This window comes from Chroicocephalus ridibundus, chromosome 10 (genome assembly GCF_963924245.1).
Source record: "Chroicocephalus ridibundus chromosome 10, bChrRid1.1, whole genome shotgun sequence".
Lineage (NCBI taxonomy): Eukaryota > Metazoa > Chordata > Aves > Charadriiformes > Laridae > Chroicocephalus > Chroicocephalus ridibundus.
The window spans coordinates 22992270-23018599 of NC_086293.1; the positions used below are offsets into that span (position 1 = coordinate 22992270).

Genomic DNA, 26330 nt, shown 5'->3' on the forward strand with positions numbered 1-26330 from the left:
AAAGTGCCTGTAGTGTTACACCTTTTTGGATGGAACTGATTTTTCTCCTTTAACCCTGCTTTTTTATCCGAAAATAAATAAGGAGAAGTTTTTCTCCTAAGGGGTTCTGAATATATTCTTGGTTGTTATAGAGACATTGTGCACCAAAGTAGGTGGGTGCTGTACTTCTGCTAGGCCTCTGTTACTGGCGAAGATGGATGTCAGTTTTGCCTGCAGCCACTGGACTTTCATTTCACCAAGGGCAAGGATTGTAAGGTTGTGAGGTGCAGAGAGAGATACAGCACAATGAAAGCTGTCTCCCTGCTCTGTTACTGTGCAGCACAGCCATGGCCCGCTTCAGGGCATGTACCCAACCTGGTGCTGCAGCGAAGCCTGTGAAATTTTAGCCTCTGCAGGCTGCTATTGTTCCAGAGCTACAACTGAGACAGCTCCTCCCTATTTTAACTGTTATACTTGAAGAAAGTTAAAACTGATAGCACTGCTAGGTTTTAGAAGTAGAGAATTTCTGTTGGTTTTCTTTTTCTTTGACATTTTTATCCGTATAGTGCCCCTGTTCTCACTGCTGACGGTTCCTTTTAGTAATTTGTAGTCATTTGTAATTTAGCTAAATACTGATATTTGTATAATAGGAGAGTTGTGAGTTTAATTTTATTTTGCAGTGCATACCCACTACCTTTCTTCCTCTTCCCCACTACCCCACCCCAACTTCAGAAATTTGTTTTGGAGATGCTGCTTCTATACTTGTTTCACAGATTTATAAGTGCACAAATGTATATGTATTACCGCCATTCTGGTAATCAGCACATTTCAAATACAGGTATATGTTGGAACATCTGTCTCGTATAAGCCGTATTCTGAAGCAGCCAGAGGGTAATGCTTTGTTGGTTGGAATGGGAGGAAGCGGACGCCAGTCCTTGACCCGTTTAGCAGCATTCATGGCAAAAATGTGTGTTTTTCAACCAGAGATTTCTAAGACCTATGGTACAAATGAGTGGAGAGAAGATCTGAAAGTGAGTATTAATAACCTGTCTGCATTTTGACTTAATTTTGAGACAGGATGTTTTGGAATATACAATATTTTAACTGTCTTGCATTTTTAGAGTCTTCTGAAGAATGCAGGTGTAAAAGGCTTGAAAACTGTGTTTATAATCACAGATGCACAAATTAAAGAAGAAAGCTTTTTAGAAGATGTTGACAGTGTCCTCAACACTGGGGAGGTACCCAATCTCTTTGCAGCAGATGAAAAACAAGAGATTATAGAGGTATCTTTAGAAATTCTCTTTAATGTCAACTCCCTATTAAGCTATTTTGTCAGTTCAGAGTCAAGTGTGTCTTTTGGGCATATGCATTTAATTCTGTGACTTTTTTTGAGACCTTATATAAATCAGCCAGTTATTAGTAGACTTACAGAGTAAGTATGCTTACTCCTAGCTTTAACTCTGACCTGGCAGTCTCTTCACGAACAGGTTAAGTTGTGCACATAGAGAACTTTGTTCACAAGTACCCCATGGCCATAGTTACTTTTTGCAGTGTATTGTGCGGAAGAAGAATGTACTTCATAATGTTTTGATTGATCAGTTAAGGACAAAGACAGTTTTTGAGAAAAGACAGCCGGCCTTTGTCAATAGACTCTTGCTGTCTAGGGCACTAGATCATTGTTAGACAGAATTTCATAGTCTTGGCACCACTTCTCGGAGAGAAGCTGGGGAAGAGTGCTCCATGAATTCAGGCTCAGAAGTAAAGATGCAATGTATTTGGGCAATTTTCTAAAAATTTCTAAGTAAAATCAGGCTTGGATTTTCAAAATAGCAGGCACCACTTGGGAGGGAGAGGCATCCATCTTTGTATACATCAAGTTTGAAACTTAATGTTAGCTAACAATATTTGGAACTGTATGCTGTGCTGTCTTCATATCTCTGTGGTATGTTTACCAATAACTTACCTAAGCCCGCTTCTAGTTGACATTAAAATTGGTTTTGAGTACATATACAAAATGTTCTTTATTGAAAGAGCTGTATCACTTGAGAAATGTCGTTGGGTGTTTTTTTTCTTGGGCTTATGTTATGGAGCATGCTGATACTTGTATTCCATGTATTTTGCAAAGAAGTTAGATTACAATTCTAATCATCTCTCTCTGTTACTGTTTCACTCTTGCCAGGTATATAATAACAACAACGATATTAAGATAACATGTCTCTTTTATAATTTTAGAGTTTGTATGAACATATTCACTTGGTATATGCTAAAACTTGGTAGCTATCCATAATATCCATAAGTTGTTTTTTACTCATTTAAATCTGCTCTGTGAAAGTATTTCCACTTTTACTCTATTGCTACTAAACTAATTTTTTTCCAAAATTTATTTTATTTTAAATTTAATTCATTTTACTTGCATGATTATGTAAAGTATACATGCTTTTGTGGAAGAATAATTTGAGTTTTAGGAGTTTATAGTCAGGGTTTCATGGATTGCTAATTAATTGGAGATAATAATACTTTTATGAAGTAGTCTTTAGTTTCAAATCTAGAGGTTTCTTCTTGTTTTGAGAGATTATTGTCTTTGGCAAATGAATGAACAGAATATGTTTTGATGTTTGAAACTTAAATTTTCCTCTCCAATTAGGTAAATGCAGCATATTTTAGTATAATAATAAAGCTGAAAAAGTTCTTAGTAAGTTAATGTCTTGAGATGTTGTTTAGGGGACTTACGTGGCACTTAAAGCATAGATGATGAGAAAGACGTTTCCTATTGTGATAGAGGCTTTTCTGTAATGAGTAGTAATTTGCCTCACCTGTTTATATCTCCTAAATTTTTGAGTGACTGAAGATTGATTGTAATTAGGCCTGGTACTTTTATATATGATTAGAAGGCTTTGGGTCTCTGTTTCTTGAGGGAGCTAATTATGAATTTTGATTTTTTTTCAGAATGTGTCTTAACCTTTTCTTATCTTAATGTGTCTTGTCCATCTGGAACTCATCTTGGAATGGATTTTTAATTTTTGTTCTAATGTATTCTCGGTTGCTCGAGGCAGCAGGTGGTCATTTCTAGAATGAGTTGTCGGGGTCACAGATAAATATTGTAATCCTATTCTGAAACAGTATTTACTACTTGTTCTTGTCTTGTAGTTTATTCTACCTGTCTCATTTATCAATAAAGAATTTAGTTCATGGTGATGCTGTCATTAACAGGTTTGTTATAGGACTTCAGAAGTGCTTAATGAGAAATTATATAACTGTTTTTACCCTATGTATTATTCCTAGGGTGTTCGTGCAATAGCTCAGGCGGACAATAAACATGAAGAACTCAGTCCCTTGGCCTTGTTTGCATTTTTTGTGAACTGCTGCAAAGAAAATCTCCACATTGTGGTAGCATTCAGCCCAATCGGAGATGCTTTCCGCAATCGTCTGAGGCAGTTTCCCTCACTCATTAACTGTTGTACTATTGATTGGTTCCAGGTATGTGGAAATATTTATATTGTTTCCTTAAACAAACACTTCAGTTTTCTAACAATCTGTGTTTTCATGTCTTCTGTATAGAATTACTCCATGTTTTTCAAAATTTTCAAATAGCACAGGCATGTTTTGTAGTAGTTAGAAGCTCTTTGGTGTGCAATCTCGGTATTTCTACAAATAAACTTAAATTTGTTGCTAAAAATTTTACATTGCTGAAATAGTGAATATTCTCAGTTTGGTGATGGTAATTTGTCATTTTATCATATAATGCGTGTGTCTTAAAGGACTAGAGAAACCATTTCAGTGTTATTGTAAAATGATCATAATTGCTGCTGCCTGTTAAGCAGATCATGCATCACAGGAATGACTAGCTAATACAAGTCCTGTTTATCAGTAGATCTTTTATAGCAGAATAAAGCTTGGAAAATTACTACAGTTAATGATCCTTTGTAAGTGGTGTTACTGTCAATAAAGTGCAGTTAGCTCTGTAGCTTGGCCTGGTGCTGATGTCAATTTTTCTGCCAAAGGGTGACATAGACACAGAAATGTTTGGATAGAAAGGCAATATGTAGCTTTTAACTAGACGATCAGCCAGGAGCTGCCGGAAAAGACTGCAAGGGTAGTGACCTTGCTGCCTCATCTAGCCCTTATATCAGTTTGTTATTCTTGAGACGTAGTTGGGACTAGTATATCTCATTCTGGTGTTTTGAATTGTACAAATTGTTTTTAAAGTATGAAGACTACTAACGGCTGAATTTTACAAGTGCTTCTCTCCTCACTTCTCCCTCAGCCATGGCCTGAAGATGCTCTTGAACGTGTGGCTAATAAGTTCTTAGAAACACTTCAGCTCACTGACAGTGAGCGTCAGGAAGTTGTGCCCATCTGTAAATACTTTCATACCTCAGTTTTGTCACTCTCTGTAAGGTCAGTCTGTTTCTTTTGAAAACAATTCATTAATTTATAGAAATACTAAGAGGGAAAAGATTATGCTGTTGAAAGTAGTGAATTGAGCAATGGAGAACTCAAAAGTTGAATTTTTAGAAGTAAGAAACAACAAAATAGTAGGATTGAGTTCCATTACTTCTCACTTCTGTATTAAATGTTAATGTATACTATTTGCCTACATAAAAATATTATATAAAATTGTCAGAATTGTTTACTCCTATTATTTGTCAGTTATATAACTTTGCTAACAATAGTTAAACTAAATAAACTACTTTTTTTTTTTTAATAGGTTCTTGCAAATTTTGGGGCGCCATAATTATGTTACTCCTACTTCTTATCTTGAGCTTATTGCTGCGTTTCGGAAACTTCTTACTCAGAAACGAGATGCTGTAATGAAAGCCAAGAAGAAATACGTGAATGGACTAGATAAACTAGCTTTTGCTGAATCACAGGTGAGTTAGGACAAAAATGGAACTGAAAATACAAAACGTTTGGCAAAAGCAGGTCTTTTCCTGGACAAGTCACTCAAAAAGCATTACTTCAGATTTTGTTTAGCTTGATCTTCAACAGTAAAACTGTAAGAAATGTATTTTACCTTTTCTACAGTCGTAGCAGTTGTGCTAGAGGCCACAGACCTCTAAGCATGTATTGCTAAGCAGTATATGAACAGAGCTTCCCTTTCTTAAATGGTTAACAGGTGACTGTAGGTGAATGTAGCTCTTAAGATTAGAGATTGTACATGTGAGGTAAAAATAAGTCTCTGAAGTGTTTTGATTTGAAACTGAATTTCCGTCTATCAATAAATTAGTCATTAGGTAAAATCTATGTCTTAAAGAAATTATTGGAAATTGTACTTGGTGTTTCTGAATCCTGCCTGCTTCCTTTGTGTATGTTTAGGTTGGTGAGATGAAGCAAGAGCTAGTTCAGCTGCAGCCCAAACTGGAAGAGGCTAAATTGGATAATGCAAACATGATGAAGGTAGTGTTATACAAATACAACTTTGTGGGTTTTAATGTAAGCATGTAGATACTTGGGATCCATAATTTCACCTTTGTAATAAATAGGTTTGAATGAGGTATTTTATCATACAGTGTACTTCTACTTCAGTACCTCAGCTGACTGTAGACAGCTTTGAAAGAGTATGCCTGTATAAGGTTGCTGATATGTGACTTTAAGAGTTGAGTTCAGGTTTTTGAGCTCACTTCTTTACTGGGGTTTGCAGTATCATTAAACTTGCCACTATTTATGCTTATATCCATAGAACTGGAAGAAAATTGCATTCTTAAGTAAGATACAGACTCTGGAGATACAGTCCTTGCCTAAGCTTCATGCCGAAGGACGTTAGAGGAACTTTCATGCTAATAGCGGTTAGACCAGTTTTCCCGAGACCATTCACAAACATTGCAAAAACCACAAATAGTTCTTCAGTGTACGAAATAAACAAGAACAGTTTTGCACAGTCTGTCTTTGCATGAACAGGAATGATATGCTTGATTTTTAAAAGGATCCTAAAAAGGATTAACTTCATTGAAATTTAGTGATATTTAGGAACCAATCTCTAAGGTGTTTTCTAAAAATTCTGACTTGCAAAAATACACTTAGCTAGTGTGTTGCTGTTGCATCACAAAAAAGCAAGATTCGATCGATGTTTTCATGCACTTCTGATTTGTAAGTGTTTTTACAGATACAGTGATATCTCTTCTACCGATTCTTACAAACCTTTAAGAAAACTAGATGTCACTTCTGTAGGACTGCAAAGGGAGTACTTGGATGAAGTACTCATCACTGAAAAGAAAATAAATTTCAGCAGTCAATGTTATAGACCATGAAGCTATGAAAACTCACTATAACAGCTAGTCATTTTTTAGTTAAAGCCTGATGCACATTGTTTCTTGCCTCCGGAACTTCCAGCATATTTTGAATAGCTTTCATTGATGGTAATCTGATTGCATGCAGTTTACTGTTAAAGCTCCATGATGAAGTTTCATCATGCCAAGAAACAAATTATTCCCTTAATGTAAACTGAAAATATATGAAAATATTTAAATACTTCCGTTCTTTCATATTTTGCAATGTTCTATAAGTGCTACACTATGTAATTTCCAGTTTTTTGACCATTCACTGCTCAATAGGAAGCTCATCCATGTGTTTTTTCTCTAGACTATAGGAATAGAATCTGCTGAAGTAGAACAAAAAAGAAAAACTGTAAAAGTAGATGAAGAAATTGCTACAGGAAAAGCTGAAGAAGCTCAGGCATTGAAAAATGAATGTGAGAGTGACCTGGCAGAGGCAATCCCAGCCCTGGAGGCCGCACTTGATGCTCTTGACACTTTGAAGGCAAGCTGATCTAAATTTCAGCATTTGAATGAGTTATTTAACATGATTATACTCTTCCATTTATTTGGGAAAGAATGCACTAAGATGAAAAGGATTTGAAAAGTGTTAAATTTCCCCGGTTTTGGCAAAGGAGAGGACTTGTACAGTCATTGTTCAGTGTATTTCCTCTTCCTGTACTCAGAGTACAAAGGGGGGGGGGTGGAGGGGGAAACATGCATTTATAAAATTGTTTATCTGCAAGGAAGCCCAGTTGTGGGAAAAGCAACCAAAACCTGAGATTACCAGCAGTGGTATCAGGAAATTAGTTCTCTTTCAGCTAAGTTAATGTTGACCGCCAGTGTATAACATGGCATTTGTTTATGGCTAAGAATCACCTGGATCTTTGGTTTAAAGGTTTTGTCCTTGTTGTGACTTAACACGTGATCTGAAAGCAGTATTGTTGAGAAAGTCCCACAGGAATTTAGTATAGTTGGAGGTAGTTTAGTAGAGTTGTGAAGTATGTGAGATGTTTTAGATGACACTTACAGAAGCGTATCAAAAATATTCTGATGTGGATTTTTTAAAATATGATTTTAATTAATCATTAGCTTACAGTTGCTAGCATTTATTTCATTTTTAGTTCCCCTGCATAGGATACATTGATGGATATTGTTAACTGTCTTACTAACACTGTATTATCCCTTGTAAAAGCCTTCTATAATTATGTTAATTGTCAATGGTGTTATAATTCCCCATTTTTCTGTTAATTCATTCATCTTAGTGGTGAGAAAGGCATGACATTTGTCATAATTTCTTTAAATGTGATTTTTATTTTAGCCTTCTGATATATCAATTGTCAAATCAATGAAAAATCCTCCATCTGGTGTCAAACTTGTCATGGCTGCGATCTGTGTCATGAAAGACATAAAACCTGATAAGATTGCAGATCCTTCAGGGACTGGAGGCAAGGTAAAATGGCAGACAATAGTTTCAAATAAGACTATAATTCATGTTCTTCTCAACGTAGAGTTCAATAAACAAGATCATCCAAGGTCCTCTAAAGTAGGCAAATACTTACAGCCTCCATCCATTATTTTACTGAAAACTTCCAGAATTCCAAATTTTCTAAGTTCTGTAATGTGCAAAGAGAACACATTTAATTTGCTTGACTCGTATTTTGATAAAAGATGATACATAACTCTTCCCTGAGACACTGTTCAGTTTTTGGATTTAAATATGGGTTGGGGAAAATGTTTGATCTGATAGACTTTCTTCTTTTTGATGTCTCCAGGAGATACAAGGTCATCAGTATTAAATATGCATGAGTTAATTAAGAGATCTGTCATTTTTTTGTTTGTGTGTTTGTTTTAAAACTTCGAAAAGGTATTTCCTACTGTGTTTTGTAGATTTTGGATTACTGGGCTCCGAGCAAGAAACTGCTTGGTGACATGAATTTCTTAAAGGATTTGAAAGAGTATGACAAGGACAATATTCCAGTAAGGCTTCTAATTTTTCAGTGGTTTTTATCATTTTGATATTTTCTTGCAGGTGAAAAAATTGAAATTAGAAAATAATATATCAGAGGCCCCATTTGTCCCAAGTTAGTCCATTTCTGTTATGACCAAGGGTCTCTACGAGATGGTCATAACAAGCAAGTCAAACTTCTTTAGGGTGAGCCTTGTAAGTGGCGTTTCAGAAGGTTTTAGAATACCCTTTCGGAATTTCTGAGGTTTCTATATAGTCTGTCTTCTATTTGAATGAAATGTCCTTCTGTGCACAAATGTTTCTAACTTCACAATTTACAGGTGGTATCTCATCAAAAGGTAAAAATAACACATAAAAAACTGTATCAGAGTAAATAGTCAGTCCTGTCTATTGTCTTGTGTCCTAAAATGGCCATAAGCAGGTACCTCAGAAGGAGTAGGAACAATATATGTAGTAATTTCTCCAAATATTCTTCAGCCTGCAGCACTTTAAATGAAGACCTTCCAAAGCTAAATGTAGTTTCTGTGTGTTTAGTGGTAGGATAAGGATAGGATTAGGATGAAAACAGGAAAAGATCACAAAGCATGATAGGAAAATCAAAAGAAAAAAATGAGCAGTGTTTTTTACCACAATTATTACTGAGTAGTTCTTTGCTATTTCATTGTCTAGAGAAACAGCAACCAATCAGTGTAATTTTAAAGTGTCAGCCACGAGACTTTGATGAGCTGTAATGCTTTTGTTATCCAGGCAGCTGTCATGCAGAAGATTCGGGCTGAATACTTGACTAATCCTGAGTTCGATCCACAAAAGGTGGCTAAAGCTTCCTCAGCAGCAGAGGGTTTATGCAAATGGATTATGGCAATGGAGGTGTATGACAGGGTTGCGAAGGTGAGTTTTTAATCCTAGTCCCTCAGTGCTATGAAATCTTTGCTTGGTATAGTCATCCTAAGCATTGTATTAAACAATAAAGTTACAAAAATGTTCTTTAAGCATTTGTATATTGGTTGTAATTGAATAGGTGGTTGCACCCAAGAAAGATCGTCTAAGAGAGGCACAGCAGTCCTTAGCAGAGACACTGACCCTCTTGAATCAGAAGAGAGAAGAACTTGCAGCAGTTGAAAATCGTTTGGCTGCTTTGGAACAAACCTTCACTGAGAAAACTGAAGAAAAGGCTCGTTTAGAATTCCAGGTTGACCTGTGTGCTAAAAAACTAGAACGAGCAGAGAAGTTGATCGGAGGCCTTGGTGGAGAGAAATCAAGGTCAGATTAAAGGTCAAATGTCAGATATAACAGCCATTGCAGAAACCGAATTTGGACTTCAGTTCTCTGAGACTTTAATGTTGTATCTCTGTCTGAGGCCTGTACTGCTGAAGAGTGTAACAGCCTGGGGCCTTGAAAGATTCCTCATTGTTTGTAATGTAAAAATATGGGCAACAACATTGAAGGAGAATTGTAGACAAGTCTTCAAAATAAGAATCATAAGATCATAGAGTACCAGGTTGGAAGGGTCATCTCGTCCAATCTTTATTGGTGAAAGCATGGTCTAGACAAGATGACCCAGCACCTTGTGAGAATAAAATACATAAAGACAGTGTCCTTATGTATTCTCCACCTGAAGTTACGATAAACAATGACAAAAAAGGTTGATTTTTATTGTCAATATCATTAACGTGGAGGTTTCAGCACCATTTTTTTCTGCATTTTCTGCTTGTCATAGATGGAATAATGCTGCAAATGATCTTCAAGATGTATATGATAATTTGACAGGAGATGTTCTGATATCAGCTGGTGTGATAGCGTATCTGGGAGCTTTTACTGCTGGATTTCGACAAGAATGTACCAAAGATTGGAGCAATCTGTGCAAGGTTAGAAGGTCATCTTAGATTTAAATAAGTGTGTGCTTTTTTCAGATTACTGTAAAAGGCCTCAAAAATCACTTGTCATTTATTTAATGTTAGCCTAGTAAAACTCATTAAGATCAATGGGATAAATTCTGCTGATCCAATATTCTGTAAATTTGAGTTTAATGAAATCAGTGAATTTACTGTAGACTTAAAGTAGCACATCAGAAACAAGAGCACATCATTGACTTTGTAAGGCTTGATTTTTACTTAAAATCTCAGAACTGTCTCTTTTTGCCTTTAAATAAAAGAGTTAACTTTAAAATGCAGTTATGTATAATGTAAAAGAAATTATATTATAACTTATACTGGCACGTATTTATATGTTAATTGAATGGTTGATTATGCTGTTTGCAAAGGGAGGGTTCCAGCATACTTACACTAACACCATAATTCATAAATCAAATGATGCCGTGGACTTGTGCACCTTCAGCTTCCTTAAATGGTCTCGAACTGATCTTCTCCTACAGTAGGCATTTCCTCATTCTCCTGGTCCCTGCCTTTGCCTTCTGCAGCTTGGGCAGTGTGGCTGGAGCCCTTGCCGGTGAAGACGGAGGCAAAAAAGTCATTGAGTACTTCAGCCTTCCCCATATCCTGGGTGATCAAGTTTCCTGTTTCCTCCTGAGTGGGCCCATGTTTTCCCATCTTTCTTTTATCACTGACATACCTATAGAAGCTGTTCTCGTTGCCTTTGCTGTCCCTGGACAGATTTAACTCTGTCTGGGCTTTAGCTTTCCTAACCTGCTCCCTGGCTGCTCAGACAATTTCTCTGTATTCCTCCTAGGCTACCTGTTCTTGCTTCCACCTTCTGTAAGCTTCTGTTTGAGATTGTCCACAAGCTCCTTGTTCGTCCATGCAGGCCTCCTGCCATTTTTGCCTGACTGCCTCTTTGTTGGCATGAATTGCTCCTCAGTTTAGAGGAGGTGATCTTTGAATATTAGCCAGCTTTCTTGGGCCCCTCTGCCCTCCAGGGCTTTATCCCACATTATTCTTCCAAGCAGATCCCTGAAGAGGCCAAAGTCTGCTCTCTTGAAGTCCAGGGCAGTGAGCTTACTGTGCGCACTCCTCACTGCCCTAAGGATCTTGAACTCCACCATCTCACGGTCACTGCAGCCCAGGCTGCCCATAAGCTTCACATTCCCTGGCAGCCCCTCCTTGTTGGTGAGAACAAGGACCAGCATGGCACCTCTCCTTGTTGGTTATACTTGACCTGTTTCAAACTCTTAAAAGGAAACGCACATAGTCACTTTGGATTGAAGTGGCCTTTAATAAAAGACGTAAAGAAACATGGAATAAAGATAAATGAGGTTTTCTTTTCTCTTTTTTTTTTCCAGGAGAAAAATATCCCTTGTTCTGAGAATTTCTCTTTGAGTAAGACTCTTGGTGACCCAATAAAAATAAGAGCCTGGAATATTGCTGGTTTGCCAACTGACACATTTTCTGTAGACAATGGGCTCATTGTTGACAATTCAAGGCGTTGGTAGGTGACAAAAAGATTTACTTTTCAAATCCAAACAAGTTTTCACTTTTAAAAAAAAAAAAAAAATTTCTAGAGACAATGTAGCTTCTGTAGAGACGATGTAATTGAGAGCAGTAGTGGAATCCTTATACCCAGCTCCTGTGAAATTTAAGGGGTATAACAAGATAAAATAAATAAATGCACATAGTTACTTGAAAGCTTTCCTTTCAGGAGATGCAGTCCTCTTGGATAAAATTTGTTATTTTTCTTGGTGTTTTTTTTAGTATTGTATCTTGTTATTCTGTTACTAGCTAATGAAGCATTTGTAAGAGTTGGTTTTAGAACTGCACAGAAATCTTTATTCTTTACATGTTTAATGATAAGGTTCAGGTTATGTAAATTGCATGGTCCAGATATACCACAGTCCACTTTAGGTTCTTACAGTTATAAGGGTATCAGATGGCATTTTTGTGTCTTATAGATATTTATTGTGTGTGAAACTCACATCTATATAAAGGATTTGTTTAAGACCTGTAACAACTTTTTTTTGTATTCTAACTGAAATTTTATTTCAAGGTTGATATCAGTTATGTGAAAACTTGTGATAGCTGTCTGCAAACAATCTGCACTTGTAGAAATACAAGATTATAAAACTGTCTGGTGATCTTGTGATCTGTGTTCTCTTAAGAATTAGTCTTTGTGATAGATTCAGGTTATATTCAGATTAGTGTGTAATTCTGGTTTTAGAATGTTGCTTAGTTCTCTGAGGGTGCAGTTAGAGGAGGTGTTTGCTATCGTTCATGCCTGACTTACTAAAATACACACATATAGATGAAAGGGAGACAAATCTGTTGGACAAAATTAAAATAGTGTCACCTTTCCCTGCCCCACTTGCATTTCCAGTCTTATGCTAGTTGATATACCAACATATCAGATTTAAATTACAACTAATTCTTTAGTTTTATTTTTGTAGGTGAAAAAATATATGAGCAAGAACTCAAAATTTGTAAAAACAATATAAATTATAAATACCGAGAATTCCAGGGGAGAGGCAGAACAAGATTTTACAAGAATTCTGCATTCTGGTGTATTTTATGAAAAACGTCATGAAGTTTTTTTGCAACTCTTAAAACTATTTTTGGTATTACTTTTCAAATCGTGATAAAACACCTACACCTCTTTTTTTCACTGATCTCTTAAAATAACAGAATCAAAATTGTATTATTTTTTCCTTGCCAGCCTGACACAGAAACATTTTAAAATAGTTTAAAATTTTGAAAAACTCCTGCAAGCGCTGCGAAAACTGTCTTGTGTCTTCTAGGCCATTAATGATTGATCCTCAAGGTCAAGCAAATAAATGGATCAAGAATTTTGAGAAGGAAAACCGCCTGAGTGTTATCAAGGTCAATGACGCAGAGTATATGAGAACCCTGGAGAACTGCATTCAGTTTGGCACTCCACTCCTGCTGGAAAATGTTGGAGAAGAACTAGATCCGTCACTTGAACCTCTGCTACTTAAACAGACTTTTAAACAAGGTACAGCAAAACTAATTTTGAACTCTGAAGCAGATTACGTTAATGTTCATCTTACAATCTGTGGTACTGCCTGATGTTTTTCTTATTACACTCTGATTTACTGCTGCCTGTGGTAAGAGAAAGGTACCTTCACAACAGCCTGAAGTTTTATTTTATTTTTTTAATAAATATCATTCATGTATCACGTGATAGTGGTTTTATGTGAAAACCTTCACCGTGTCACACACTAAGTGAAGACACTTGACTCTGCAAAGGGAAGAGTCTCAGCGCAATTATGTTTTGCTTGCTTCATTTTCATACATTTTAGTCTAATGCTAATACTTACTAAATTTTGCACAAATCAAGAAAAGCTGTCAAGGCGTTTTGCTTAAGGCACAATTTTCCTGTGTTTCTCTGAAACTTGCTAAGTAGCTATGAATTTGATTTTCAACTTTTCTTTCTCTTCCTCCTGGAAAAAGACAGAAAAATGCAGATAAACACAAATATGTTTTTCTTCCTTCTTACGTAAGTTATCTTTAGTGGTTTTCATGTTCATACTTTAAAAAAAAAAAAAAGAAAAAAGCTCAAACGCTTTTTTTTGAGCTTCCTATTTCAGGCAGGTAATTCAAGGAAAGAATAGTCTGTAAGAATATCATATTTGAGAATAATTGCACAGCTCTGCTACCATCTCCAGTATTGTATATGCACATTGAAAGTACGGTAGTGATTGGATTGACTCCATTTCTTCTGCCACGAGGAAAACGTGGCCTCACTGAAGTCTCTGAGAATTTTTCAGAGTATGAGATTTATTTATTTATACTTTTCAGGAAATTTGTCATTGACAAGAAATTTGCTTTTATTTAATCACAAAAGTAATTTTTTTCTTTAGGTTATTGAAGTAGATCATGGTTTTCTTAACATTTCTCATCTTAACTTCAGGAGGTGTGGAATGTATCAAGCTTGGTGAGGCCATTATTGAGTATTCCAATGATTTCAAGTTTTTTATTACCACAAAACTGAGAAATCCACATTATATGCCTGAACTTGCTACAAAAGTTTCTTTACTCAATTTCATGATAACACCAGAGGGACTTGAAGACCAATTGCTAGGTATTGTGGTAGCGAAAGAGAGGTAAGTCTCTCTTTATGGCAAATACCCGTTTAAATTTTTTATGGCGTAACTCCAAGAAAATGAGAGATTAATTGTAAAGCAAAATTGAAGTTACATGGTGTAAATGTTGCTCAGTAACAGCTTTGGGGGAAAAAAAGATGTTTTTCTAGTTTTCATATCTAAAAAGTTTGTTAGGAAAACAGATTGTCATGTTTACTGTGGGTGTAAGTGTGCACAAGTTAATTAAAATAGGAGATGTAAAGTCATGGGTTTTTTACGGTACTTTTCTCTTGAAATATTCCTTGAATGTTAGAAAACTGTGTAAATATTATTTGAAATTTAAATCATTATTGTGATTTTTGCAATGTGACTGAGCTGCCAGACAAGGATGCAGAATGATGAGGATTTTGTTTTAATTTCATATGAAATAAATGCCCAGTACCTCTGAAACTGATTTTGGGTCTTATCCGAGCCCTCACAGAGTTACAGAGAAGTAGTATCTGGGTTGTACAGAAAGGTCTATGTGATTGGGCTAAACTCTGCTACAAAGGGTTTCCAGCAGTAAACTTATTCCACATTATCACGTGGTGGTTTTTCAGACAGCAGGGTTATAATAAAGAAAAACTAGGATGTGCTGTGAAAGCGAAAGTTGAAGGTGAACGTTGACCGTTTTTTTCATTAGACCAGAATTAGAAGAGGAAAGAAATGCTCTCATCCTTCAGTCCGCAGCCAATAAAAAGAACCTAAAAGAAATTGAGAAGAAAATTTTAGAAACCTTACATTCATCTGAAGGGAATATTCTGGAAGATGAGACTGCTATTAAGGTCTTGGATTCTGCTAAAATAACAGCTAATGAGATCACTAAAAAACAGCAGGTAAGAAATGTGTGTGTTTACTTTCCTTAACAATGCATAGAAATTAAATGCTAAAATCTGCAGCTAGTAGAAGGACTGTGAATTAGATGCAAAGCACAAGGAGGAAATTCTGTGCTTGTGAAGTATGAAGAAAAATATAAAATTGGATCCATTCTAGACTCTTCACTGATCATTTATTCAGTCTCTAATTTATAGATAGATACACATTCTTCGAAGCATTTTAAAGACTGAGTGAAAAGTAATAAATTCTGAAGTTAAGGTAATGTGTTAAGATGAAGGAACTAATTTTTTTAAAACAACAAAAATACTCAGGGAGACATTAATAATCTGAGTGACTAATACAGGTACGCAAGCCCAGATTCTTTTGTTATACTTTATGCATAAAATACCAGCTGAAGTCAATGAGAGCTAAATAACATTGGTAAGAGAATAAAGTTGGTTTTTTTAATCATTATAGGCTTAATATAAATCAAATATTAGTGTTTTCTTTAAGCTGATGTTGGCCTTACTGCTACTTTGTTAATGCCAATCAAATGTAATCTTGGAATTTGTCTGATGGTCAAATTTTGAAAAGCCTTTTTATTGTTTTGTATAAAGCTGATTTACAGTAGAAAAAGTAGAGTTTAAATACATAATTAGTCTGAAATTAGTCATATTTTTTAATACTGCGGAGATAGATTGATGCTTTTGGTGCTAAATGTTGCAACAAAACTGTTGTGCCTCCTTTGTCCTTTGTTTTGACTATTGCATCCTGTAGTATAGGTGAATGGCTCAGGCAGTACTGTGGTAAGGGTAAGTACTCGCTTCACCTACTGGAGTCATTTTCCTGCTGTGATTGTGCTTTTTGGAACATTAAAGTCGTCTTACTCCGGTGTTATAAAGTGCTGTGTAGAACTATTTTTAATGAAGTTATTAAGTAGTAATATTTTTGTACAAAGAACACTGAAAGCTTTTCCTTACCCACTACTATTGATATTTAGATTGCAGAGAAAACGGAACTTAAAATAGCTGAATCTCGAGAAGGCTATCGAGCTATTGCAAAGCATTCATCGGTGCTGTTCTTTAGTATTGCAGACTTGGCAAACATTGATCCCATGTACCAGTACTCCCTTAGTTGGTTTGTTAACCTCTTCATCAGCTCTATTCATGATAGGTAAATACAGTCTTTCTCATGTCAAATAAAGTGTTTTCATTCTCTTCTTATGAACAGTTCTCTCCATTTTGAAATCATTTACCTCTTATCCCCTCTTAAATGCAAACTTTTGAAACAAAATATGATTTGTTAATGAAGTAAATGCTCTTAGTTACTGTTTGAACAAATTATGAACTGTAAGCATGTGCTTTATATAAGTATTTTTAAGAATGTCACTTATAGAAGGGATGAGATCTGGTTCTGAACTAGGCTCCTCCGTTATGAAAACTGAGTGCCACCACCTAACTGTGGCAAATTGATTTCAGCTCATTATTTTACTTGGGACTTTTGAGAGTTGTAAAACACTGAGTATAATTGAAGTTTTGGGGAAATGGGTATCTTAAGTCCCTTGTGGAGCACATGGGTCTAATATAATTCCTCCGCAACCCTAAATAATTTTAGATTTCTTAACTGATTTGCCTAATTTATTCAATTTGAAGTCTATTTCTCACTTTTCTTTTTAGTAACAAATCCAAAATTTTGGAGAAGCGACTTCGATATCTAAATGACCACTTCACATACAATTTGTATTGCAATGTGTGTCGTTCACTGTTTGAAAAGGACAAGCTGCTCTTCTCGTTTTTGCTGTGTTGTAGTCTTCTCATGTAAGCTCATTTTTGTGAAGTCTCTTAATAACAGAAACTAATGATTTTCTTAGAATGGAAAAAGGTATTGATGAGATAGCATGTTCTTGTGCATATTAGGAATAATGCCTTTGGAGTAAGGACATGAATGTTTGGGGTTTTCTAATACTGAGAATATTTACAAGTGAACGAGTACATGAATGCATGTATCACTAGTACTGGACACAATGAAAAAAATGTTCCTATCCTCATCTAAACCAATGGTTTTGTCAGTGATACATCTCTGACTCCCTTTAAAGGAGCTGGGTAATGCTGCCTAGCATCTTTATATCAAGAACAATTGCTATTATTTAAGAAAATATTTTAGAAAGAAATCTAAGACAGTAATGTGCTATCCCAACACCTTCTAGGCTTTTGTCTTTGTTTTTCACTTTCTCTCTTCTTTTTCTTTTGTCCTTTTGCATACATCATGAGATCTCAGTTGCAGTCTTTTCTCTTCCACTGGCTTTTTAGTTTCTTCCTGTTTTTTTGTAATTTTGTGTGAATACATTGTGAAAGGAGACAAAAGTTCAAAATTGCACCACCATGACCATAATGTACACACTTACGTAATTACATTGTGTACACATCTGTATATGGACCATTCCTCGGCCAATTTGTAGGGCTACTGTACTCACAGAACCTTTATATTTTCTATAAAGCCTTTAAAAATCAGGAATAACTGCACTTTTTAAAAACAAATAAGCAGATATATACCATTTGCCTCTTGAAACCCTTACTGTAGTCTTAATCAGTCATTTTTACCATGCAGTTTTTTAACTATAGAATACTGAGATCTAATCTCAGCTGTTACCGCGGTAGAAGTATTACTAAATGGCAGTAAAGTATAATTAATTTTGAACAGCTCTTTAGATTATGTAAAATTGTATCTCAATAACTGAATATTATCCATTTTTTTTAACACAGGGCTAAAAATGAAATAGAACAGCAAGAGTTTGTATTCTTACTGACTGGGGGTGTGGGTCTCAAGAATAAGTACAAGAATCCAGATCCATCTTGGCTATCAGATAAGAGCTGGGATGAATTATGTCGTGCAAGTGAAATCCCAGCTTTGAAAGGACTGAGGTATAGTAGAATATTGATGTGAATTAGCCTTAATTATTTTTGACCAAAGTACATGTAACGTGCTGAAAGAAATGTTTCCTGTGTGTTCTCCAAACCAGTGCCAGAATGCCAGCATGGTAAAATCAGCCCTTTTTCATCACTGGGTTTGCTTCACTTATTTAAGTCACACAGTCAGATTGCTAATTATAATATTATTTAATTAAACTATTTTCCTAAATTATTTGAGGCATTCCATAAAGAAATTTTTCTTTTGGAATGTCTCTGTGGTAGAGAAACAGTGTTTCAAGGGGGTCAATGGAGGCCAAAGGAAGTATATGTAGCAGAATTCCACTGCAGTTCTGGGGGAGGAATTTTGCTAGTAAAATCTAATCTCCTGAAATCAGGAGAATTTCACCCTGGATTTAAATAGAATTTAACCATAAATTCTGGAACCAGCAGGGCTGTACAAGTCTTGCATATAAATAGCTGACAGAACCCAAATATTTGGAGGATTTGGATCTGACTGCGGAAACAAGAAGAAACTCTGTTAGAAGAAATTATGTGAGGCTGTTTTGTGTTTTGTGCCCCTTTGGAGTTTTAGTAGCAACGTGAATGATGATCCAGCCTTTAAATAGTCTGAATATTGTCCCATTGCAGAGGATGTACTCTGCATGTTGCATGAAGGAAAATAATATTTTTTTTCCCTGGTTTAATTTCCCAGTAACTTTCTTCAGTTAGAGTGGGGTTTTCCTGGAATACGAGAGGCAGAAAGTTCACCCAGACCTTTGAAAGTCCAAGCAGTGCTGGTTGAAGGAGTAGGCAGAACTTATTGTCAACTCAGAACCTTTCAGGTGGAGTCTTGTATGTCTTCAGTAGCGTGGTGGGAAGAGATTTTTCACTTTTGAGCATGGAGAAGCTCAACTGCAGGTTTACTTGCTGATGTAGGTGTGGAGCGGCTTGTATGACAACACAATGTAATTGGCCTTTGATAAACATCAAAAAACAGGCTCCAGGTATTTACAGTAATTGTAACTGCATTTTCCCTCTAGGAGTCACATCTCTGAAAATATAGGTGAATGGCAAAAAGTTTATGACAGCAAAGAGCCACAAAGCTTTCCGTTACCAGAACAATTTAATAATACATTAAATGAATTACAAAAGATTATAATTCTTCGGTGCTTAAGACCAGACAAGGTAAAATGATCTGTTATCAAGTGTTTGTACGCTGTTCCATGTCTTGTAGCATAGTTTGCACTGGTTGTTAACATAACTAATCTTTTCTTCATCATATTTTATTAAGAAAATAAATGCTATTCTTATTTTTCAATTGAGCAATACAAACACCACAAGCATCAGGTGAGATCTTTTGTCTGACATGGGTTAATGCATCTTTCAGAGTATACTCATTGTTCGAGTTTTCTTCACGTGCTTGTTCATGCGTAGTCTGTTTGCTGGCGCACACAAGATACTCGAGAGCAGGATACTCGTACAAAGGGTTCCAAGGCAGAGAGAGATCAAATGTGTTGATTTGAACAGCCAAGGCGAACTTTTAACACATACAGCCTTTGGCACACTTAGCAAATTGTATTGTATGTACTTTAGGAACAATCAATGTTAGGATTTAAAGTGCATAGAATTAATTAAAAATAATTACATTAATACTTACTAAGGGGGAATGTGCTGGTCATCCACATCAGGTAAAGCCTGAGTTAAAGTCTTATCATAATTTAATATTGTTTATATGAGGTATGTTATTTTTTTATTTTCTAAAAGCATTATTATGACTCATGTGAGGGGAGAAAAAAACCAAAAAAGTCAGGAGGGTGCCAACAAGAGGTGAAACCTTTGCTTCTCAAGCATTTGGCAAGACTGGTCTCAAATCCGTGCAACGCAGAGAGGTGTCTGTAGGATCAGGAATTTAACTAAATTAGGATACATAAAACATGCTGTCAAATATGCAGTTATATTTAATTTATGTTAATGGTTTTTATTTACTTTTTTTACCAGATTATTCCAGCTGTAACAACGTTTGTAACTGATAAACTGGGGAAGAAATTTGTAGAGCCACCACCTTTTGATCTAACAAAAAGTTACTTAGATTCAAATTCTACAATCCCTTTAATATTTGTGCTATCTCCAGGGGCTGATCCCATGTCTAGTAAGTATACACAGAAAGAGAAAACAAAAGCATGGTGCAGCTTTTCAGATTAGGGACCTGAATTTCCCTTTCAATACACAAAGAGGATTATTTTGCACTTTGTGCAAGTAGATTTGAGTGCATCATGAAACACTGGTAAGATTCTGTACTCCCTAAAAATGGAAACAATATTTTAAACTGAATAAATACTACACTCTACATCAAAGCTATACCGTCTTGTATGTACATTTTAACAAAACAGTAATAAACATTTTTAAATTATTTTTTTTCATGACATAACTTCTTTTTAATGAAGACATGCTAAAATCTTATGCTTTCTATTCAAGGCCTCCTGAAATTTGCAAATGACAGAGAGATGGTTGGGGATAAGTTTCAGTCCATCTCATTAGGACAAGGACAAGGACCTATAGCTACAAAAATGATTCAGAGTGGAATGGAAGAAGGAACCTGGGTTTGTTTACAAAATTGTCATTTAGCTGTCTCATGGATGCCAATGCTGGAGAAAATATGTGAAGAGTTTAACAGTGACAAATGTCATCCAGCCTTCAGACTTTGGCTTACTAGTTACCCTTCACCTAAGGTACAGGCATTGCCAGATGTTCTGTATTGGGGGAAAGGAAAAGTCGATGACGTTTTTAGGAAATGTTCATATCCCTGAATGAGCTGATAATACGGAACTTCTCTGAAGTACAGTGAGGCTGTTGAAGAGATAATTTAATCAAGAAAGGACATTTAAAAATAATTATAAACAGTAATACCAAGCTTCCTTTGTAGTGTTTTGGTATTGTGATGTGTGATATTTTGTGTACTAGTGAATGGAACTGCATATTGCCTGCATATGTAATTAAGAAGTTTCTGTGCTGTCCACCATTGTTTTGTTTCACATAAATTCAAAATTTTAATCTTGCATTTTATTTATAAGGTGTTGAATAACAAGAAAAGCTTTTAAAATGTAGATTTGTAGTTTACAGCAAGGTCTTTCTTTCTTGGTACCTTTCAGATACTTTTTTTTAAAGCTGTTGATGTTTAAAATTTAATTTCTTACAGATAATTGTTTATATAACAAACACAGAGTAATAACATATTGTTATAACAACATACCATCTATTCCACATTTTCTGAATGCAGTGTTGCTGGTTTTTATTTCTAGTTTCCAGTAACCGTCCTGCAGAATGGAGTGAAGATGACCAATGAACCTCCTACTGGTCTCCGGTTAAACCTTCTTCAGTCATTTCTTTCTGATCCCATTTCTGATCCTGCATTTTTCTCTGGATGCCCTGAAAAGGAGCTGGTAATGTGCCTATCTGTTGAGAGGGGTTTTTTTGTTTGTTTTATCCACAGATACTGGTTTCTGTCCAGTGAATATTAGAAGCTAAAATTTTTGACTATGGTTGTGAGTTTAGTTTTGCAATGATAAAAATGATTAGTTGAGAGTTACTTTGCCAGGTAATTGCACGTGGCTATATTTAAAATGCTTTCTTAGGCTTTATTAAATTACGTTCATATTACACACACATACTACACAATATCTATAAACTCTGAACATTGATTAGTCAGGCATACCTATCATTATTGAGTTGGTAAGCACTGAGAAGATCTTTTCTTGCTACCAGGGACCAGTATTGCAGTGCCCAATATGTCTTATTGATAAATGATGAATCACTGAGTTAATCATTATCTGTGAAGGAAGTGAAAAAACAGTGGGATTACTCAGAGATATGAGTATGGTGATCAATATCTATAGGTATAAGTGGATGCATCTAAGGACTTAAATTAAACAATACATCGGTATTTTATCTTTGTCTAACGAGCCTTAAAAATAAATATCTGGTCCTATTTGAATTCTTATGAATTCAGCTGCCCATTACATGGAAAAAGAGAAAAGTCTTGTGTAGTGGTACTTAAGGAACTAGGTAAATGTGCTTGCATATCTGGCAACTATGTGGGTATTTGTTCCCAAGTTAAATAACCGCAGCATACTTAATAGTTGCCTGTATTTGTGCCCTAGGTGGAGAGTGGTAATCAAATGGTGTGTTGTCTATGTAAGTTACAGACTAGCGTGAGCATACAGCCTAGTTAATAATACTTTCTTGCTTTGTTTTTCTCAAAGGTATGGGAGAAACTGCTCTTTGGAGTCTGTTTTTTCCATGCTCTTGTTCAGGAGAGAAGAAAATTTGGGCCTCTTGGTTGGAATATACCCTATGGATTTAATGAATCAGACTTGCGAATCAGTATCAGGCAGCTGCAGGTAAAATCAGCTATCGCCACCTTTAACTCTGATCTTGCGAAGCATAGGATTGAGCAAGAAGCAATACACTTAAATTACATCAAACATTCATAGATTTTCATTACTTCAGTTACAAAGGCAAGGAACATCAATCATATAAATATTTTCAAAATCACAAAATTAAAACTTGTTTGTGAGATTTAGATTCATACAGACACATGGAATATAATGAGCATATATGAGTATAATAACAGTTTAAATTGTCATATGTAAGAGCTCACTGTGCTTTAAGTAACACAATGTCAGTGACCTGTTATGCTGGTTTTTGTGGTTAGTAGGAGGAATTTTTTTTACAAATATACTGTTAAACAGAAGCTCAGACCATTCTCCTTCCCTAAAATTAAATGTTGAACATGACTTGACCTAGAGTCTTCTGCAGGCCCTGTGTAGAAAAGTCAGGAGAGCTAAAACTGTGAATTAGAGAAGCTGAGGCTGAACAGTTGGAAAAGTTATCAAGAAATTATGAAAGAGATCAGAGGGTTCTGAAGATTGGAACAAAAATTATGTGAAATGCACGTTTCTTTATGACACAGAAAACTGTCCATCTAGAAAGTTTACACTGGAAAACTGTCCTTTTGTAAATAGTTCAAGAATGACTTGTATTACTTACTAATCTATAATGTATATATTATTTATGAATATCCAGATGGGTATTCATAAGAGGCTTTTACTACGAACTCCTCTTTATTCTAAACAGCAATTTTACTTGAAAAAAAAAAATTCAGATTTTGAATTCCAGCTCTTAGGGAGAAAACTCTATAAACCGCTGTTATGCGTGTGCTGTATCTTCCAGCCCTTTAGTCTGTAGGTCACACTGTTGTTCTGCAGGTATTTCCAGTCTCTGGAATTACTCATGTCTTCTGTTGCAGTTGTTCATAAATGAATACAGCCATGTCCCTTTTGAAGCTGTATCTTACCTAACTGGTGAGTGCAACTATGGAGGTCGAGTGACAGATGACTGGGACAGACGTTTACTGCTGACAATGCTGGATGACTTCTATAATCCAGATATAATTGAAAATCCTCATTACACTTTTTCTCCCAGCGGCAACTATTATGCTCCACCAAAAGGCACATATGAGGACTACATTGAGTTTATTAAGGTAAAAAATAGCAACGAGATTTTGAACTGTTATAATGATGATGCGCTAAAAAGCAATCCTTAAAGGCTTCTCTGCATTAGAAAGGTAGTTTTGCAGCACGTTAAACTGTGCTTGGCTCCTTGGCTAACACCCTTGTATGATCCTTGCCACGATCTAGAGTGTTTCTGAGAGGGAATCGTTAAGTAGACAGGAAGACCGTGGAAGTGGGTTTCTGTAAATGAGATGATAGCTCTCTCACCGGTAACGCTGTCTGCAAATACATACCATTACTGTCCTTACCCGTCTTGAAGTCAGTGGTAGTTTTTCACTCAGCTTCTTAAAGAAGACTTGGATCTAATTCCTAGCATCCTGCTTTATCTCATGCTGATGTTTGTTTATTTTCTCTTAGAGTCTTCCCTTTAGTCAGCACCCAGAGGTATTTGGTTTGCATGAAAATGTGGATATTTCAAAAGACCTTCAGGAAACTAAGATCCTCTTTGAATCTCTGCTTTTAACACAAGGAGGAGGCACTCAGGGAACTTCTGGAGGTGGTGACAGCACTCTTTATGAAATTGCAGATGATATTCTCAGCAAGGTATTGCATTATACCAACTACTCTGACTTATCTTTTCACAATGCATAAATTCTTTAACTAGAATCTTCAGTGTCAAATTGATTTCGTGTTGGACGAAAAACCTCCTGGGAGGAATTTAGTGCAATATGAAAGTAATAAATAGGTAGGAGATAGGAGACAGAGAGAGAAAGCAGAGCAAATGCAACTTGGAAGAACAGTTGATTTGTTTGTGTGAACAATTTTAAAATTAATAAAATTGAAATGTATTCGTAACTTTTCATGGTATGAAAAAATCTAGCTGTTTTTTTAAAAAATCGTGATTTTTATTTGGATTAAACTACTACAGGCTGTATTGATAAGATACTCATCAGAAGGTTTAGCTGTATCTATTGCTCTGCACCTTGTCATATAAGCCTATTTTGAATGTAATACCAATGTATAATGATATATGGAATGATTTCCAAATATGTTGTCATTTACAGCTTCCAAATGATTTTGACATTGAAGGCTGCCTGAGTAAATATCCTGTGAGATATGAAGAAAGTATGAACACTGTGCTGGTGCAAGAAATGGAAAGATTTAACAAGTAAAAGTGTTATATTTTATTGAATGTAACCAAAATCATTCCATTTGCAGAAAAAGTTTTCCTGTGAATCATACGCTGTAAACCCTATGTTGTGTGAAATATTTTATTTATTTATTTTGTTCCCTTCTAATTGTCTGCAGTCCACGCACAATTACTCCTTGTGGAAGGTCAGAATGTAAGACAGATGTCAGGAAAAATGATCTAGTGGCAAAATGAACTGAAAGAGAAAAATACATGGTAGAAGAAGTGCATCCTGAGGACGCACTTGGAAAAGAGAATGTGAACAATATTTTTATGGTTTTTTTTAACTTCACTTTCTCTTTCAGCATCTTTATCTTCAATTATATTTTTTTTTTGATATTTCTGACCTGTAGGGTAAAGGACTTAGAAACTGTAATACACACACGGTTATAGTTAATGAAACTTTTTCCTTGATTGTTGGAAGTATTTCTGCTTATTTCTTTATCGTCTCTCATGCATCTGTGTAATTTTTTTCCTTTTTTTCCCCCTTTCCTGATGCCTTTCTTCCTATACCTTATTTTCACAATTATTCTCCTAAGATTATAAACCTATAATCACTTTTATTTTTCGCTTTGGGTCTGCAGTCTCTCTTTTGACATTGTTTCCTAATTTTCTTTCATATCTTCACCTGCTTCTCCATTCTTTCTTCCCTGTTTTTCTCTGTGCTCCTTCTTTCCTATTTGTCTCTTCATGTCTCCCACTTCATTTGCTCCCAAACTTTCAATAACGCTCTCTGGCCTTCAGCCTCCTCAACAAAGTTTGCCTTTGTTGCAGACCCTACCCACCTCTTCTTTTGTAATCTAAACCTTTTTCCATCATCTAGTAAACGCTGTATACATTTGGCGTTCCAAATTTACCCACTTAACAAAAAATACAGAGTATATCAGAGATAAAAAATTAATTTATTATACTGTTCCTAATCTTAAATAAATCATCACACATGCACAAATCCACGACTTTATACATGTAGCAATCACGCAGTTATATAGCAGCTATACAAATTCTATAGATGGTTCCATAATCCAGTTTTCTCTTTTTTTTTCCAATGAGGATGTTGTGTTTTAAAATCATGCAAAATGTGTGAAAATTGTGTTTTATTTTTTAATTGTAGTTTAATCCGAACTATTCGTGCTACACTAATTAACCTGAAGAAAGCCATTAAAGGACTGGTTGTTATGGATGCTGAACTGGAGGCTCTGTGTGGCAGTTTACTTATTGGAAAAGTTCCTGAGAGTTGGGCAAAACGTTCATACCCAAGTCTAAAACCATTAGGGAGCTATATTCTAGATTTTCTAGAGAGGCTGAAATTTTTACAGGTAATGTACAAGAGGCCGTATGACCAATTATTTAATCTACTTTTTCATGTAATTTGTCTTTTACATTAAAGGAGTAATGGGAAAGGAGTGATAGACTTCCCTTAGATTTTCTGAGTATGGTTATGTAGAAAATGGTCAAACAATATGGGATTTGACTCTTTCTGGTTTTTGAATGTTATTTTCTTCTTTCCAGGATTGGTATGAATTAGGGAAGCCCACGGTTTTTTGGCTGTCAGGATTCTATTTTACTCAAGCTTTCTTAACTGGAGCTATGCAAAACTATGCTAGGAAGCACAGGATCCCTATTGACCTTCTGGGATATGAATTTCAGGTAGAGAGAAATTACAAGTGCATATTTTTATTACT

General features: G+C 35.6%; 1 protein-coding gene across 1 annotated transcript in view; it reads left to right on the top strand.

Moving 5' to 3' along the window:
• DNAH12 (dynein axonemal heavy chain 12) overlaps positions 1–26330 on the top strand; it is a 72573-nt gene that overhangs the window by 43355 nt on the left and 2888 nt on the right. The window contains exons 43-71 of the mRNA XM_063348003.1: positions 818–1010; positions 1101–1262; positions 3262–3456; positions 4244–4377; positions 4688–4850; positions 5296–5376; positions 6559–6735; positions 7552–7683; positions 8121–8210; positions 8947–9087; positions 9218–9459; positions 9917–10064; positions 11435–11580; positions 12881–13095; positions 14014–14206; positions 14868–15060; positions 16041–16213; positions 16717–16857; positions 17803–17961; positions 18990–19134; positions 19948–20098; positions 20425–20678; positions 21249–21389; positions 22209–22346; positions 23255–23488; positions 23877–24062; positions 24524–24627; positions 25760–25964; positions 26158–26295. Coding sequence (XP_063204073.1) covers positions 818–1010; positions 1101–1262; positions 3262–3456; positions 4244–4377; positions 4688–4850; positions 5296–5376; positions 6559–6735; positions 7552–7683; positions 8121–8210; positions 8947–9087; positions 9218–9459; positions 9917–10064; positions 11435–11580; positions 12881–13095; positions 14014–14206; positions 14868–15060; positions 16041–16213; positions 16717–16857; positions 17803–17961; positions 18990–19134; positions 19948–20098; positions 20425–20678; positions 21249–21389; positions 22209–22346; positions 23255–23488; positions 23877–24062; positions 24524–24627; positions 25760–25964; positions 26158–26295 — 4774 coding nt within the window. The remainder of the gene's footprint in view (positions 1–817; positions 1011–1100; positions 1263–3261; positions 3457–4243; positions 4378–4687; positions 4851–5295; positions 5377–6558; positions 6736–7551; positions 7684–8120; positions 8211–8946; positions 9088–9217; positions 9460–9916; positions 10065–11434; positions 11581–12880; positions 13096–14013; positions 14207–14867; positions 15061–16040; positions 16214–16716; positions 16858–17802; positions 17962–18989; positions 19135–19947; positions 20099–20424; positions 20679–21248; positions 21390–22208; positions 22347–23254; positions 23489–23876; positions 24063–24523; positions 24628–25759; positions 25965–26157; positions 26296–26330) is intronic.